This window comes from Pristiophorus japonicus, chromosome 5 (genome assembly GCF_044704955.1).
Source record: "Pristiophorus japonicus isolate sPriJap1 chromosome 5, sPriJap1.hap1, whole genome shotgun sequence".
Lineage (NCBI taxonomy): Eukaryota > Metazoa > Chordata > Chondrichthyes > Pristiophoridae > Pristiophorus > Pristiophorus japonicus.
Genome location: NC_091981.1, coordinates 99,342,935 through 99,360,481, shown reverse-complemented (window position 1 = coordinate 99,360,481; position 17,547 = coordinate 99,342,935). Strand labels below are relative to the sequence as shown.

The following is a 17,547-nucleotide window of genomic DNA, read 5'->3' as shown; positions in this document are numbered from 1 at the left end:
TGGGTGAACAGGACTTGGTGCTAATTAGGATATGGTCAGCAGAGTTTTGGATGAGCTCAAATTTACAGGGGTGCAAGTTGGGAGGGCGGCCAGGAGAGCAGATGAGCTGAGGCAGGGCAGATGTTACGGAGGTGGAAGTAGGCAATCTCTGTGATGGAGCGGATATGGGGGTCTCAGGGGCAAATAGGGGATCGAAGACAATGATGTTCATCTTCCCAATATTTAGTTGGAGGATATTTCTGCTCATCTCGTAATGGACATTGAACAAGGAACGTGACAATCAAAAACAGTGGAGGGGTTGAGAGAGGTAGTAGTGAGGTAAAGCTGGGTGTCATCGGTGTACATGTAGAGACTGATGTGTTTTCAGAAGATGTCACTGAGGGATAGCATGTAGATGAGAAATAGGAGGGGAAAAGATAGATCCTTGAGGGACTCCAGAGGTAACAGCGCAGGAGCGGGAAGAGAAGCCATTGCCGGTGATTCTCTGGCTATGATTGGATAGATAAGACTGGAATCAGCCGAGATCTGTCCCACCCAGCTGGACAATGCAGGAAAGGCATTGGAGGAGGGTGGTGTGGTCAACCGTGTCAAAGGCTGCAGACAGGTCAAGGATGAGGGACAGTTTACCACGGTCGCAGTCACATTGGGTGTTATTTGTGACTCTGATAATGGCCATTTCAGTGCAGTGTGGGGCAGAAACCTGATTGGAAGGGTTCAGCACCAACAACTATTATAAAATAACAACAGAAAATGCTGGAAGTACTCAGCAGGTCAGGCAACATCTGTGGAGAGAGAAACAGAGTTAATGTTTCAGTTCGATGACGTCTCGTCAGACCTGTTATACTACTTCTCCAGGGTTTCCACTGATCTTCTACCAAAATTACAGCAGGATATTGAGGAACCATCAGAGAAAGTCTACCCCAATATGTCTAAATCTGGGTTCATGATTCCATACACTTGTCTCAAATAACATTCCTGTGTATTCTTCAATCTCTCCACCAACTACCATTTCCATCACTAACAAAGTAGCCAGCTGGTCATGCAGACCCAAGTAAACAGAGGCTTCAAGCCAGAAAACCAAAGAAAAGGATGATGATGACCAAAGATTACAGTCCCTTCTAACTCTGGCAACATAATTGCCTTTATTCCTGCCATGTCATTTACCCTGTGCTTTGCACTCAGCATCCCAGAGACACAGACTCAAGGAGGTACAGATCGAAGAAATGGCACTATATAACCTCTTATTTATTTTGTCAATTAACCCTATCTACTAATTATTCTTGTATTCATTGTTTAAGTGTTGCTAACTTTGATTCTAATGTCAATAAATATGTTTGTTCATGACGTTGTTGACTAGCTTCCTCTTTGATAATTGGCAAGAAAGGGTAAATTAATTTACTGAGTAGCTTGTGCAGATCCTGATGAGGGTCTCACCATAAGAATGTAAGAATTAGGAGCAGGAGTAGGCAATACGTCCCCTTGAGCCTGCTCCGCCATTCACTAAGATCATGGCTGATCTTCCACCTCGACTCTACTTTCTGATCTACCTGATCTCAATATTACTTGATTCACCTAGCATCTAAAAATCTATCTGTCTCAGCCTTGAATATATTCAGTGGCTTGAGTTCCCCAACCTCTACGGGTCCTTGGCAGGCGACATCGGCGGCAGATCCCGACCTCGCTTTGGCTCCAGCCAGCTGTGTAGAATGATTTTCCGCTGATTGGGCTTGTTAAGCCCGCCCAACGTGTTTGCCGGCCAACTGAAGGAAGTGTGTTTGATGATGTCATTTGATGACGGGTCATCAACCGCTTTCCTTAAACGGACCATGCGCAAATTTATTTTGACAGTTGTGCTGTCAGTGTTCTGCAGCATTGAGGTGCTGACAAGCACTGCACAGAGGTGCAGGGCTGCACACAGGCTCTCCCATGACTCCCTCATACGCTTATGGAGGGAGTCACAGCAAACAGGGAGGTTCTCTTTCCTTCCAATGGGCGGAAGAGAGCTCCCCAGGAGACCAACAGAACTTGGTTGCACATTGCACTGGAGGACACAAGCAGGGATATGGTCTGGCAGACCAGGCTGCAGTGACCTTTCAATGATCTCAGTAGATCACGAAACGTTACTGCAAAGCTGCACTCAACCTCATTCTACGGAGCCACTCATCACATCCCCATCACTCTGCCTTCCCTACCCTACTCTTGCTCATCCTTAGTCACAGGCACTTACCTTGCACCTTCATCCATCCCTCCCTCTCTATCTACATTAACACTTCTCCATCTCATTAGCCACTCCTCACACTCACCCTCATGTAGTCCAATTATATCAACTAACAACACACAAGGGTAGGCACTTGGATATTTTATGTAATGCTCATGTAAAGATTCTGTTAATGTGGTGTCAAACATTGAAACCCTTATTTTCAACACTTTGCATTCTTGGACAAATCTGAGTGCACCTTTGGAAGTAGCTTAGTGAGTTGCAGTGAATGGTGAGACATAACGGTTCTCCCCACAATGGTGATGAGTGTGAAAGGAATGGCTTGGGCTTTGTCGGGATGCTTTATAGTGTTGGTTTGGGGTGGTGCCAACCTGGCGCATCATGTGGCAGCCAGGGTGTACAGCATCAAGTGAAGTAAATCTGGCCATGGTGACGCCATCCCTGACATCCTGGGCAGCAATGTGGCCAGGTGCTGATGCCCTGTGTCCTGTGCAGCGTCAGTTGATTGCGGAGAAGGTTGGTGTTGTTGGTACTGCTGGTGTGCCTGGTGATGCTGGTGTTGGGGCTAACCATGGTGAGATTCTGAGGACCAAGGTGAGATAGTTTCAAGGGCACCGATGCTGATGAAATAGATGGCAGGTGAACTTGAGATGACAGAAGCGATCTGTCAGTGGTGAGAGAGATTGTTCTAACGTGATGACACTGGATAGAGTGTTTACTCCAAACACTGGCAACCTGCATAATACTCAATGGGGACAAAATTATCCTGTGCTGGGTTTGGGGTGGTTATTTCGCGAAAAGTGTTTTTTTTTGGGGTTGGCCCAGAAATGGATTTAGGCTCTTTGTTAAAAAATAGAATGTTACTTGTGGCAACGGAGCATTCCCCAGGTGTTCGCGTGGTGTTTACGGGGCGCGACGCTTAGCGCAAAGCTCAGCACATGAGCACAGTACTGATGACGTCAGTGCGACATGGACCTGTTGTGTCATGCTAACGCCTCACAATGTCCCTCCCCTTCTTTTAAAGGGGAGGGCCACTGCGAACTCTGCAGCCTCTTTAGTAGCGCCCACTGAGCCACCAGGGAGGGTGTCAGCCGGGCCAGTAGCCTGGCACCCAAGAGATGGTGCTGGGCTGCATGTTGGCAGCCAACAGAAAAAAATGGTGGCCACCACGCTACCACCTCCCATTTAAGGGCAGCCAGGGCACCACAGCTTTTTGCACCAAAAAGCTGTCGATGGCGTCGCCCCTCGCCAACCTCGCATCCCACAGGGCAATTTCCTGAGGGGCGCAAAGAGGTCGGCGCAGGGTGATCAGGGGTCGGCGCACATGACGATGACATTATCACGTGTGTGTGCCGCACAGGTGCGCATATCGCAGGTCGCGGCACAAACCACGTTTCGGTGGCGGAGCCCCGGCGGCAATTTCGCATGGGTCGATGTGGTCGCCATGCCCCGGTGCTAACTCATTAGCATACTGTTAGCGCTGGCCAGCAGCGCTAACTAGCACTGCACATAGGGACAATTTTGACCCCAATCTGTCTTATAATGCAGTAAGCAACAGCTTCTGAGCTTGGAAAGTGAACAGCTGTGAGATGGGAGCTTTTATGTCACATTTGCAGCTGTCAAGTATTGAGATGAGTCCATGGTCACAGAACTCCTGACCTCCTTACCTGACGTGATCCCCGAGTAGCGTGGACCCCGTGGGTGACCTCGTTACAAATGTAGAGGTGAGCCCAAATACTTCTTAAGGGGCTGTTACTAAGGTCATAATTAGCTGAATTGCCTCCCCTGCCACTGCGTGTCGGGTCTGTTCAGCACTGGCAGACCCGACATCTGGGAAATGTGCATGGCAGCGGGTTGATAGCAGGGTCCCAACCCGTTGTCAAAAATGTTTTACTCCTAACCCCATGAGCCCTTAATTAGTGCAACAACCTTTTATGTGGCACCTTATTGAATGCCTTTTGGAAATCCAAATATAATACATCCACTGGCGCCATTCTTTATCTAACTTGCAAGTTGCATCCTCAAAGAACTTAAATAAATTTGTCAAACATGATTTCCCTTTCTTAAAACCATGTTGAGTTGCCTAATCAGTTGGTAGTGTAAATACTTATATAATCTGAACCAGTTATGTAAGGCAGTTTGTCAAGCCAAATTTGAGCATCATTAACTCTTGAGCATTGACTGGTCGTAAGCATTTTTTTTACATAAAGGTAGTAGAAGTCTGGACTCTAGCCCTAAAAGGCTGTGATTACTGAGATAATTGATATTTTGAAGACTGAGATGAATAGATTTTTTTTCAGTACTGGTGTCAAGGCATATGTGGCAAAGACATGTAAATGGAGTTAAGATTCAGATCAGCCATGATCTAATATAATGTCAAAACAGACTTGTGGGGCTGTGTGGTTTACACCTGTCCCTATGTTTCTGTGTTCCTCAACCTCAGACGTTTCCTTGACAAGAAGTTAAGGTAAAAGAGTTACGGATTAATCTGGTGCCCTTGATGACTATTTTTGTCAGGGCATTAATCGCAGTGTTGTTACAAGTATGATAAGTAAGAAGGTGAGTGAAGGCTGTAGGAGTGGTACAGGATGTGCATTGGCATCAAATGCATAATCTTACCTTGGCCTGCCTTATAAGGTCATTGAAGCTCTTCCAATACTGTGTGGCAGTTCTTGAGCTGGTGGAGATACTCCAAGCCATCGTCAACACCTTCACCGAGGTGTACGAAAGCATGGGCCTTACGCTAAACATCCATAAGACAAAGGTCCTCCACCAATCTGACTCCGCCACACAGCACTGCCCACCAGTCACCAAAATCCACAGTTCAGCATTGGACAAGGTGGACCATTTTCCATACCTCAGGAGCCTACTTTCAGCAAAGGCAGACATCGATGACGAGGTCCAACACCGCCTCCAGTGTGCCAGAGCAGCCTTCGGTCATCTGAGGAAGAGAGTGTTTGAAGACAAGTCTCCTGATTTTGATGACAGTTCTGGAAGAGTTTCAAGCTTATGGTCTACAGGGCAGTAGTGATATCTGCCCTCCTGCATGGCTCAGAGATGTGGACTATATACAGCAGACACCTCAAAGTGCTGGAGAAGTAACACCAGCGCTGCCACCGCAAGATCCTGCAAATCCACTGGGAGGACAGACACACCAACATAGTGTCCTCACCCAGGCTAACATCCCTAGCATCGAAGAGTTGACCGCATTCGACCAGCTCCATTGGGCGGGCCACATCGTCTGCATGGCTGACACGAGACTCCCTAAGCAAGTGCTCTACTTGGAACTCCTACATGGCAAGCGAGCTCCAGGTGGGCAGAGGAAATACTTCAAGGACACCCTCAAAGCCTCCTTGATAAAGTGAAACATCCCCACCGGTACCTGGGAATCCCTGGCCTAAGACCACCCAAAGTGGAGGAAGAGCATCCGGGAGAGCGCTGAGCACCTCGAATCTCGTCATCGAGAGCATGCAGAAAACAAGTGCAGACAGCGGAAGGATCATGCGGAAAACCAGATTCCCCACCCATCCTTTCCTTCAACCACTGTCTGCCCCACACCTGTGACAGAGACTGTACAGGTTAGGTGAATGGGCAAATGTGTGGCAGATGCAGTATAATGTGGATAAATGTGAGGTTATCCACTTTGGTGGCAAAAACAGGAAGGCAGATTAGTAAAAGGGGAGGTGCAAGGAGACCTGGGTGTCACGGTACATCAGTCACTGAAGGTAGGCATGCAGGTACAGCAGGCAGTAAAGAAAGCAAATGGCATGCTGGCCTTCATAGCGAGAGGATTTGAGTATAGGAGCAGGGAGGTCTTACTGCAGTTGTACAGGGCCTTGGTGAGGCCACACCTTGAGTATTGTGTGCAGTTTTGGTCTCCTAATCTGAGGAAGGACATTCTTGCTATTGAGGGAGTGCAGCGAAGATTCACCAGACTAATTCCCAGGATGGCAGGACTGACATTAGAAGAAAGGTTGGATCGGCTAGGCTTATACTCACTGGAATTTAGAAGAATGAGAGGGGATCTCATAGAAACATATAAAATTCTGATGGGACTGGCAGGTTAGATGCAGGAAGAATGTTCCCGATGTTGGGGAAGTCCAGAACCGGGGGTCACAGTCTAAGGATATAGGATCGAGATGAGAAGAAACTTTTTCACCCAGAGAGTGATGAACCTGTGGAAGTCTCTACCACCAGAAAGTTGTTGAGTCCAGTTCGTTGGATAGATTCAAGAGGGAGTTAGATGTGGCCCTTACGGCTAAGGGATCAGGGGGTATGGAGAGAAGGCGGGAGCGGGGTACTGAAGTTGCATGATCCGCCATGATCATATTGAATGGCGGTGCCGGCTTGAAGGGCCGAATGGCCTGCTCCTGCACCTATTTTCTATGTTTCTATGTTTCTATTCCCACATTGGACTGTACAGCCACCTGAGAACTCATTTTTAGAGTGGAAGCAAGAAGCAAGTCTTCCTTGATTTTGAAGGACTGCCTATGATGATGATGATGATGATGGAGATAACACTGACTGCCTTGGTCACCTCGCTCTATATAGCCTGCACCACCCAGCTAAGGGACTTCCTGCCCTCAGTGCACAATCTTGCTCTTTTGGCCCTGACCTGCCAGAAGGATTAGCATGGATGTGCCCAAGAATCTGCAAGGCCTTCCAGTTGCTGATACCCCTGAGGCTGCTGCTGCTTCAGCCATTCTTGCAGAAAAGAGATGCTTCCCTTTACCTGGCTGCACCTCATTCAATATGATCATGGCGGATCATTTCCTCCCTGCTCATTTTTGCCTGTCTCTTCTCAGTACTCCAACTTTTCAGTCTTGACGAAGGCTGCAATGCAATGCAATGCCTTTTGAGTTTCCCAGAAGCTTTCAGAATTTTGGTACTGTAAAATTCATTCACTGCCTCCATCTCTTTAAATTTGACTTGTGCATAATTTTCTGATTCCACCATTAGTGTGCCCCCTCGATATGTCCAAATCTACACCTGAAATTATGTTCATGAGCTGACCAAATTAAGTTAAATTTGAACAGCACACTTCCAATTGGGTCCGTCTGAAAACCACCAACATCCATTACAGTATAAGTTATGAAAAAATAAGAAAAGCTAGTCCATTGGGTGGCACAGAGGAATGCAGTGACTGGAAGGAAGAAGAAAGCATCAACAGTATGGGGCGATTTCAGGTTGTGAGCCCAATGCACAAGTTTGTATCAGTACTGTTTTAAACCTACTCCTCAGCTGGGTCTCACGAATGACAATTATGACTTGCTATAATTCAAACAATTTGTAAATGCAAATATTACTCAGATTTTAACAATTTTGAGATAAATCATACATCTCTAAATGAAACTTCTAATCTGAGTGGAGCAAAGTGATCTTGAGTGGCGTGAAGTGAACTGCTTGAGGGCAAAATCTAGGCTGACACTGCAGTGCAATACTGAGGAAAGAGGTACAGTCTTTCAGATGAGACTAAACCAAGGTGGTAGTAAAAGATCCCATGGAAATATTTCTAATCCTCAAGGCTATTCAGTAAAGTCTTTATAGCGCACAAATAAAAGAAAGGAACTGTGTTTTTTTTATTCGTTCATGAGATGTGGGCGTCACTGGCAAGACATTTTATTGCCCATCCCTAATTGCCCTTGAGAAGATGGTGGTGAGCCACCTTCATGAACTGCTACTGTCCGTTAGGTAGGGATTTTGACCCAGCGACGATAAAGGAACAGCAATATTCTTCCAAATCAGGATGGTGTGTGACTTGAAGGTGAACGTGGAAGTGATGGTGTTCCCATGTGCTTGCTGCCCTTGTCCTTCTCGGTGGTAGAGGTCACGGGTTTTGGAGATGCTGCTGAAGAAGCCTTGGCGAGTTGCTGCAGTGCATCTTGTAGATGGTACACACTGCAGCCACGGTACGCCAGTGGTGGAGGGAATAGATGTTTAAGGTGGTAGATGGGGTGCCAATCAAGTGAGCTGCTTTGTGCTGGATGCTATCGAGCTTCTTGAGCTGCACTCATCCAGGCAAGTGGAGAGTATTCCATCACACTCCTGACTTGTGCCTTGTAGATGGTGGAAAGGCTTTGGGGAGTCAGGAGGTGAGACACTCACCACAGAATACCCAGTCTCTACCTGCTCAGGTTGCCACATTATTTATTTGGCTGATCCAGTTAAGTTTCTGGTCAATGGTGACTCCAGGATGTTGATGGTAAGTGATTTGGTGATAGTAACGACATTGAATGTTAAAGGGCAGTGGTTAAACTCTCGCATGTTGGAGATAGTCATTGCCTGGCACTTGCCAATGTGACACAAATGTTACTTACCATTTATCAGCCCAAGCCTGAATGTCATCCAGGTCTTGCTGCATGCAGGCAGGGACTGCTCCATTATCTGAGGAGTTGCGAATGGAACTGAACACTGTGCAGTCATCAGCGAATATCCCCACTTCTGACCTTATGATGGAAGGAAGGTCATTGATAAAACAACTGAAGATGGTTGGCCCTAGACACTGCCCTGAGGAACTCCTTCAGCAATGTCCTGGGGCTGTGATGATTGACCTCCAACCACCACAACCATCTTCCTTTGTGCTAGGTATGACTCCAGCCAATGGAGAGTTTTCCTCCTGATTCCCATTGACTTCAGTTTTACTAGGGCTCCTTGATGCCACACTTGGTGAAATGCTGCCTTGATGTCGAGGGCAGCCACTCTCACCTCACCTCTGGAATTCAGCTCTTTTGTCTATGTTTGGACGAAGGCTGTAATGAGCCAAGTGGTCCTGGTGGAACCCAAACTGGGCATCATTGACAGGTTATTTGTGAGTAAGTGTCGCTTGATAGCACTGTTGATGACACCTTCCATCACTTTACTGATGATTGAGAGTAGACTGATGGGGCGGTAATTGGCTGGATTGGATTTGTCCTGCTTTTTGAGGACAGGTCATACTTGGGCAGTTTTCCACATTGTCGGATAGATGCCAGTGTTGTAGCTCTACTGGAACAGCTTGGATAGAGGCGCGGCTAGTTCTGGAACACAATTCCTCAGCACAACAGCCGGGATGTTGTCGGGGCCCATAGCTTTTGCTGTATCCAGTGCATTCAGCCATTTCTTGATGTCACGTGGAGTGAATCAAATTGGCTGAAGACTGGTTTCTGCGATGGTGGGGACCTCAGGAGGCTGATATGGATCATCCACTCAGCACTTCTGGCTGAAGATGGTTGTAAACACTTCAGCCTAGTCTTTTGCACTCACGTGCTGGGCTCCGCCATCATTGAGGATGGGGATAGTCATGGAGCCTTCTCCTCCTGTTAATTGTTTAATGGTCCACCACCATTCAAGACTGGATGTGGCAGGACTATCGAGCTTTAATCCGATCCGTTGGTTATGGGATTGCTTAGCCTTGTCTATAGCATGCTGCTTCCACTTTTTAGCATGCATATAGTCCTGTGTTGCAGCTTCCCCAGGTTGGCACCTCATTTTCAGGTATGCCTGGTGTTGCTCTTGGCATGCTCTTCTACACTCTTCATCCCCAGGCTTGCTGGAAATGGTAGAGTGAGGGATATGCCAGACCATGCGGTTACAAATTGTGATGGAATACAATTCTGCTGCTGCTGGCCCACAGCGCCTCATGGATGCCCAGTTTTGAGCTACTAGATCTGTTCTGAATCTATCCCATTTAGCATGGTGGTAGTGACACACAACATGATGGGGGGTGTCCTCCCTGTGAAGATCGGACTTCATCTCCACAATGATGGAGATTAGGGGCCAGATTCAGTATGTGGGATATTTCTAGTACACTGACTTAGAAGGGCTTGATGGCATAAAAGCTTAATGTAGTTATACAGGTAAAAGTGTCCCTGTGGTACAAATTTGTGACAGGTTGTCTTCCAAGAGAAGGCACAGCTATGTGACTGATCCTCTGTGAAGCAGAAATGCTAGAAACCAGGGCCTGGTACAGAAATACCAAAGGTACAGCCACACCTGCCTTTCTATCAGCTCAAGAATATTCTTCCCCCTCCAAATCAAAAAGCGGAATTGGAACCCCCAAAGAAATTCCCATGCCTGTCATTTTGATTGCTGCAAGCAAAATAACAGCTTGAAGCAAAGTAGTTTAAAAAGTATTTCGATATAAAAATGTTTGCACTGCAGAAACTAAAAGTTACACAACAAAAATTAATGCAACAATAATAACAAAGATAAATAAATATGATAAGCAAGATAAATGAAACTTCCAAACCTAAAATTAGGTCCATCTGCTGCAGTCATTGCAAATGAGTAAGTACTTAAATCGAAATTGGTAAGATAGCCGCAAGATCCAAAACGGGACCAATTTCAACTACAGCAACTTGTACTTACATCCCAAGACACTTCACAGGAGGATTATCAGACAAAGTCTGACACCAAGCCACATAAGGAGATATTAGGGTAAATGATCAAACGCTTGGCCAAAGAAATAGCTTTTAAGGAGCGTCTTTAAAGAGGAAAGTGGCAGAGATGTTTAGGAAGGGAATTCCAGAGCTTAGGGCCTTGGCAAAAAACGGCATGGGTCACCAATGGTGGAGCGAGTAAAATTGGGGATGCTCAAGAGACCAGAATTGGAAGAGTTCAGCTATGCTGGAGAAGATTACAAATTTAGGGAGGGGCGAGGACATAGAGGAATTTAAAAACAAGGATGAAAATTTTAAAATCATGATGTTATTGAACCAGGAGCCAATGTAGGTCAGTGAGCACAAGGGTGATGGGTGAGCCAGGACTTGGTGCAAGTTAGGACACAAGCAGCAGAGTTTTGGATGACCTCAAGTTTATGTAGGATAGAAAGTGGGAAATCGGCCAAGAGTGCATTGGAATAGTCAAGTCTAAAGGTAATAAAGGTATGGATGAGGGTTTCAGCAGCAGATGAGCTGAGACAAGGATGGGATCGAGTGATGTTATGGAATTTTAAATAGGCGGTCTTAGTGATGGCTTGGATATGTGGTCAGAAGCTTATCTCGCAGTCAAATATGACACAAAGGTGGCGTCAGCCTCAGACATTTGCCAGGGAGTGAGATGGAATTGATGGCTAGAGAATAGAGTTTGTGGCAGGAACTGAAAACAATGGCTTCGTTCTTCCCAATATTTAGTTGGAGGAAATTTCCCACATCCAGTACTTGCATATCTTAAACAGATAATGAGGCCATCAGCGCGGCTTTCAATAGGCCCACTTAATTGTTTTTCACAAGGTGTGATCTGCAACACATTGGGTGCAGCAACATGTGCCCTCAATCCGCCCCCGCCCCTCCCCCATGCTTACATTCTGCAAGGCTCCATGTCACTTGAATGGCGCTGTTCTGGGAGACCACTTCCAATTTAGGTGTTTGCTACTTCACCATAGCGATTCACCTTGCTGCAACCTAAATAATGGGTTTAATAACTTTCAAAATCTACCATTCTACATTATTAGTAGCTTAAATTAAATATTTAGGCTCTTCACAATAACAGTGAGTTTTTAGCACAGTTGACATTATTCAGTTGGGACATGCACTGAACCAAATTAACAAAAGGCCTACAGCGACCTAAATCAGGTTTATTCAAATATGATCCAATTTTGGTTTTGAAGATAACAAGCATGTGCAGAGGATTTACATTATGTTACTGATAGCACCTAATATTTTTTAAAGTCTGATTCTTGGTAGCTTGCTGTATGTGTACGCTTCAATCCCAGGTGGTTTGCTCCCTGCACTTCACTGAACAGAAAGCTCAAGCAAACACACAAGAGGAATTGAATAAACCTTTATTACAAAAGTCGCAACTTTAGCATCCTTAGAAATTTAACTAAACCAAAGTAAGTTTAAGGGCTAGATTTATGGCTCCTGAGTGTTCGGCTTTTCGACATAACGAGTGCTGTTTTTGTCCAATATGGTGTCCGAGCACCGCACGCATACTTCTGGTGCAGGCCGCGTCAGATGGCATTTTGGTGAGGGCATAAGCGTCGATGCTGGGAGCATTAACTGTTGATATGCAGAATAGACGGATCATGATATCAATCAGCGTGTAACTCTGATTTGACACCAGCGCAGCCATTTTTGACCTCAACTCTGGAGCTAACGCCCTCCCTTAACCTTGCACAGCTAAACATGCGTTCAGCAGCAAGAAGGACTCCCACCAGCGCTATTTAAAGGGACCATCACCTACTTACATGTTAGGTGCTGATTGATATCTATTAGCTGTTGTTGAGTTTGTAGAAGTGTTTGGTGCTTTCTAGACTTCTTTAAAGTTGCCTAACGTCTACAAAGCGTGGTGTGGCACCTGCTCAAGGTACTGGCTGGCAAAGAGTCTGCTCTTACCAGTTGCTCCCAGACATGGGTGCAGTAGTTTGTATCCCTCTTGGCCTGCAGCATGATAAGGAGAATGAGCAGAGGCAACACAGAGCAGGACAAGCTGTTGGAAGAGGCAGGATGAGGAGGGGGAGAAGGGGTCTCAGCAGGAGGCCATATCCACCCAGGGTCTTCAGGGAGCAATTCTCCGACATCAACCTCAGCGATGTCTCCATTTTACTAAGGACATATTCACTGAAATCTGCCACCTGTTGCAGGCAGACCTGAAGCCTCAGTCCAGGGTGAGGACAGCATTGCCAGTGGCTGTAAAGGTGACCGTGGCCTTGAACTTCTTCACACAAGGCTCCTTCCAGGCTGGAGCAGGCGACATCTGTAACATCTCCCAGTTCACCGTCCACTCCCTGTTTAAGGGAGGTGAGTGAGGCTCTGTATGCAAAGAGAGCTGAATACATTTCAGACTCTTTTTCCAGAGAGAAGCAGGCAGAGCGAGCACACAGCTTCACCAGGATAGCAGGCTTCCCCATAGTGCAGGATGTCATTGACGTCACACTTGTCGGTTTGTAGGCACCACATCTCAATTCGGAGATATACTGCAACCGGAAGGGATTCCACTCCCTCAAAGTCCAGCTGGTGCAACTATACTCAGTGCATCATGCAAGTCAATGCTCATTATTTTGGTAGCAGCCATGATGCTATCATTCTGCGGCAGTCCATCATCAGCACTTGAGCCACCACAGCAAATCAGAGCACGTCTCGAGATTTTTCATGATCTGCTGCATGCTCCTTAACCTCACCATAATAAGGACATGGCCCTTGTCACCAAGCATACAGTGACCAGCTGAGAAAGAGGAGCAGGAAGAGGAGAAAACAGAAGAGGAGGAAGAAGAGGAGGCACCAGACAGCTCCTTTCTGGCCAGGCTGTCCGTGATCGAATCATCCGACTACAGTACCAGTAAACTCAACCCCAATTCCCCATTCAACAATCGTCCCACACCTTAGCTTCCATTTATTACTGACCATCAGTGTGCCGTGTTGCCCACAATGCTACAATAAAAACCACCACAAAACAAACATTCCAAACCAATTTTATGAATCATACTACCGTATTACAATATCTCAATCAAATGTCAAGTAATCACCCTTGTGCATTCCTGGTGAAAGGCTGCTGACTTTCAGTGCGGGATACTGCAGATGGCCTTATAGAACATCCGAGAGCAGCTCTGGGCCTAAGTAGGCCAGCCTTGGAACTGCACCACCTCGGCATGGGCGGCAGCAGTCTGGGTGGGCTGGCTGGCTGACAGGCACAGCAAGGACACTGGCGGAGTGGCAATGGTGGGAGGGCGAATACTGTCATCCTGAGAGAGGACAGCAGGTTCGTGCTCCATAGAGATGCTGTCACTCCCCCAGGATGGCACCTCAGCAATCCTAGTAATCTGTTGGAGGAACAAGTGCTGGACTGCTGTAACAGCCTGCAAGCCTCTTTCAACACTGGTAAACCCATCCATGATGGCAGCAGTCTGAGCTTGCATGACTTCAATCTGAGCTTCCACTGCTGCACTCAGACTTTGCTGCTTGTTCTGCAATGGAAGCTGAGATATCGGCCATCAGCTGCTGTATGATGGTTGGGTCCACAAGTGCGTTAATGTATCTGCCCAGCCCTTCCATCCCTGTGCAAGGTTGGTGCCGCACTCCTCCATGCTGCTGGACATTGCGCTCAGGCTTTCTGGCAGGCCTGCCAATGCACCAAGCATCTCATTGTGCATAGCCATCAACCTTCTTCTGTAGCTGCCCCATCAAAGTCCTCACCTGACTCCTGTGCAGCAGAACTCCAGTGCAACCTCACCCTCCGGGGGCAAAGTTTGTGTGCTGCCTGCATCAGTCTCAACAGGCATGGGCTAATTGTGCGTTGGGATACCCACACCTGTTTTTGGCCCTTATCCAATTTCTAGGCCTAAATTTTTAAACCAATGGGCTAGAGAACTGTTCTGGTCATTAAGTGTACCAACATCATAAACTCATTGAAATATTATATAACATTGTGTCACATAGCAACCAATGTGTAAGCTGCGTGGCCTCGCAACCAGGCAACATGCCAAGGAACCCGTGCAACAGGCATGCCAGCTTTTCAAGGAGAAAAAACGCGCATGCACAGTATTTAGAATGGCCCACACAGCTCCTTAAAGAGGCCAAACAAAATTACAGGGAACGTTGCTAGTAACTGCTGAAAATCTTTCTTGAAAATAGTGCTTTTATCTTTCTAGCAAGGAATCATAATCCCTATAGGCCTTAAAATCCATGGGCCGCCCATCCCAGTGTAAGTGCCAGAATGTGCCCATCAGTGACCTTCAATGTTATACCAAAATATGCAAGGTCAAGAGGAAGTCTCACAAGTTTCATAATTTGAGTGGGCACCTCCACCACTAGGGGTGCAATTCACACTCCTGCCAGAGGGTAAACTCTGGTGTAGGGTGCTGCTCCAGGGCGTGGAAGCCTCCCCTCTCCCCAGAAAGACATTTCTAGTTCCCCATTGGGCCTCCGTTCTAAGTAAAATGAAAAACACTGATACCATTTGTTTTTAATCTTCAGGGATCTAAACCATGACCCTCGCCTGGAATGCAAGCACTCAGAGTATTGATCCGCCATTATCTGCTAAAAATGAGGAATGGGAATCTTCTCCCACTCTCAGCCAAACTGCCTCTGAACTTTGTATTCTTGGTAAGGGCAGGCAGAGGCTCAGTCCCTCTGGTACTAAAGAAAGTGGCAGGGAAGGTCAGGACCTAGTATATATGAGTGCCATCCTAATTTCTGGATCTTCCACCACACTCCCACTGGATTTATGGTGGGAGGGCCATGGAGCTTTGACCATGGAGGCCATGACCATATCCTACGGTCATGATAACTGAAACATAATTACATATTTTTTCAAGAATTGATTAGTACAGTAAATAAATTATAAATGGAAACAATAACTTCCAGCAAATCCTTTGGTAAGAAACATATTGTAATTACGTGCGAACAAGTGATATAACTCAAAATGTTTGCACTATAAATTAGATATAAGATTACGCAATTAACTTATTTCCTTAAAGTTATATCCTATAAATATTCAACAACACTCTGAAACACAGATTGGCTGATATTTACACAACAGCAATAAAATAGAGGCACTTCTAATGAAGTTGTAAACTGATTTATTTTTACATAATGTAGTTTTTAATTCAAAAATTCATATCTATGGTGCTAATATCTTGGATGCCCCATGTGGAAAAATTTAATTGAAATAATCTACAATTTAGAAACTTATTATAAATGAAGAATTGCAACAGGTAGAGTTCTTACTTTTTCATCATCATCAGTGAAAGGTATTCCTGCAGGGTTTTTGTTGATGGCTTGTGCCACCCCGATAATCTCCCCATCACAGTTCTGAATTGGCATGCACAGAATGGACTTTGTCTTATAACCCGCGAGCTTGTCAATTTCATCACTGAATCGATGGTCCTTCAGAAAGAAAAACAACAAAATATTAACTTGCAGTACAAAAGCGAAAGCAAAACACCAGTACAATAATATCAGCTAATCATTTTAAAGTAATAAACTGAAAACAACACTGTTATCATACTATTACCATACGAATGCTCAGCCTGCTTTCATCAATTCCTCTGTCCACTAATTCCATGGAAGTTTAAACCCATTTATTATAAATGGGTTAAGAAGTCTATTAAAATTGGGTACAACGGAATTTAATATGGGCTCATGACGGGGTTAGATTTTCAACTTGCTGCCTGGGTGTTAAACTGATGTTGCAGGACGTCCATCGTTATAGAAACTGCCCAATATCCATTTCTATTTGTTTCTGTTTTATGCCCGGGTGGTAAGTTGAAAATCTTTCCAAAAAGGCCTTTGATAAGTTAGAAACATAGAAACATAGAAATTAGGTGCAGGAGTAGGCCATTCGGCCACTCGAGCCTGCACCGCCATTCAATAAGATCATGGCTGATCATTCAACCTCAGTACCCCTTTTCTGCTTTCTCTCCATACCCCTTGATCCCTTTGGCTGTGAGGGCTATATCTAACTCCCTTTTGAATATATCCAACGAACTGGCCTCAATAACTTTCTGTGGTGGAGAATTCCACAGGTTAACCACTCTCTGAGTGAAGAAGTTTCTCCTCATCTCAGTCCTAAATGGCTTACCCCTTATTCTTAGACTGTGACCCCTGGTTCTGGAACTCCCCAGCAACAGAAACATTCTTCCTGCCTCTAACCAGTCCAATCCCGTCAGAATTTTATATGTTTCTATGAGAGCCCCTCTCATTCTTCTAAACTGTAATGGATACAAACCCAGTTGATCCAGTCTCTCCTCATATGTCAAGTCCTGCCATCCCAGGAATAAATCTGGTGAACCTTTACTGTACTCCTTCAATAGCAAGAACGTTCTTCCTCAGATTAGGAGACCAAAACTGAACACAATATTCCAGGTGTGGCCTCACCAAGGCTCTGTACAACTGCAGTAAGACCTCCCTGCTCCTATACTCAAATCCTCTAGCTATGAAGGCACAACATGCCATTTGCCTTCTTCACCGCCTGCTGTACCTGCATGCCAAACTTCAATGACTGATGTACCATGACACCCAGGTCCCGTTGCACCTCCCCTTTTCCTAATCTGTCACCATTCAGATAATATTCTGTCTTCCTGTTTTTGCCACCAAAGTGGATAACCTCACATTTATCCACATTATACTGCATCTGCCATGCATTTACCCACTCACCTAACCTATCCAAATCACCCTGCAGCCTCTTAGCATCCTCCTCACAGCTCACACTGCCACCCAGCTTAGTGTCATCTGCAAACTTGGATATATTACATTCAATTCCTTCATAAGAACATAAGAACATAAGAATTAGGAACAGGAGTAGGCCATCTAACCCCTCGAGCCTGCTCCGCCATTCAATAAGATCATGGCTGATCTGGCCGTGGACTCAGCTCCACTTACCCGCCCTCTCCCCGTAACCCTTAATTCCCTTAT

At 45.9% G+C, this 17,547-nt stretch overlaps 1 protein-coding gene across 1 annotated transcript in view; it reads right to left on the bottom strand.

Moving 5' to 3' along the window:
- pde11al (phosphodiesterase 11a, like) overlaps nucleotides 1–17,547 on the bottom strand; it is a 461,489-nt gene that overhangs the window by 278,342 nt on the left and 165,600 nt on the right. The window contains exon 2 of the mRNA XM_070879912.1: nucleotides 15,862–16,020. Within this exon, the coding sequence (XP_070736013.1) occupies nucleotides 15,862–16,020 (159 nt within the window). The remainder of the gene's footprint in view (nucleotides 1–15,861; nucleotides 16,021–17,547) is intronic.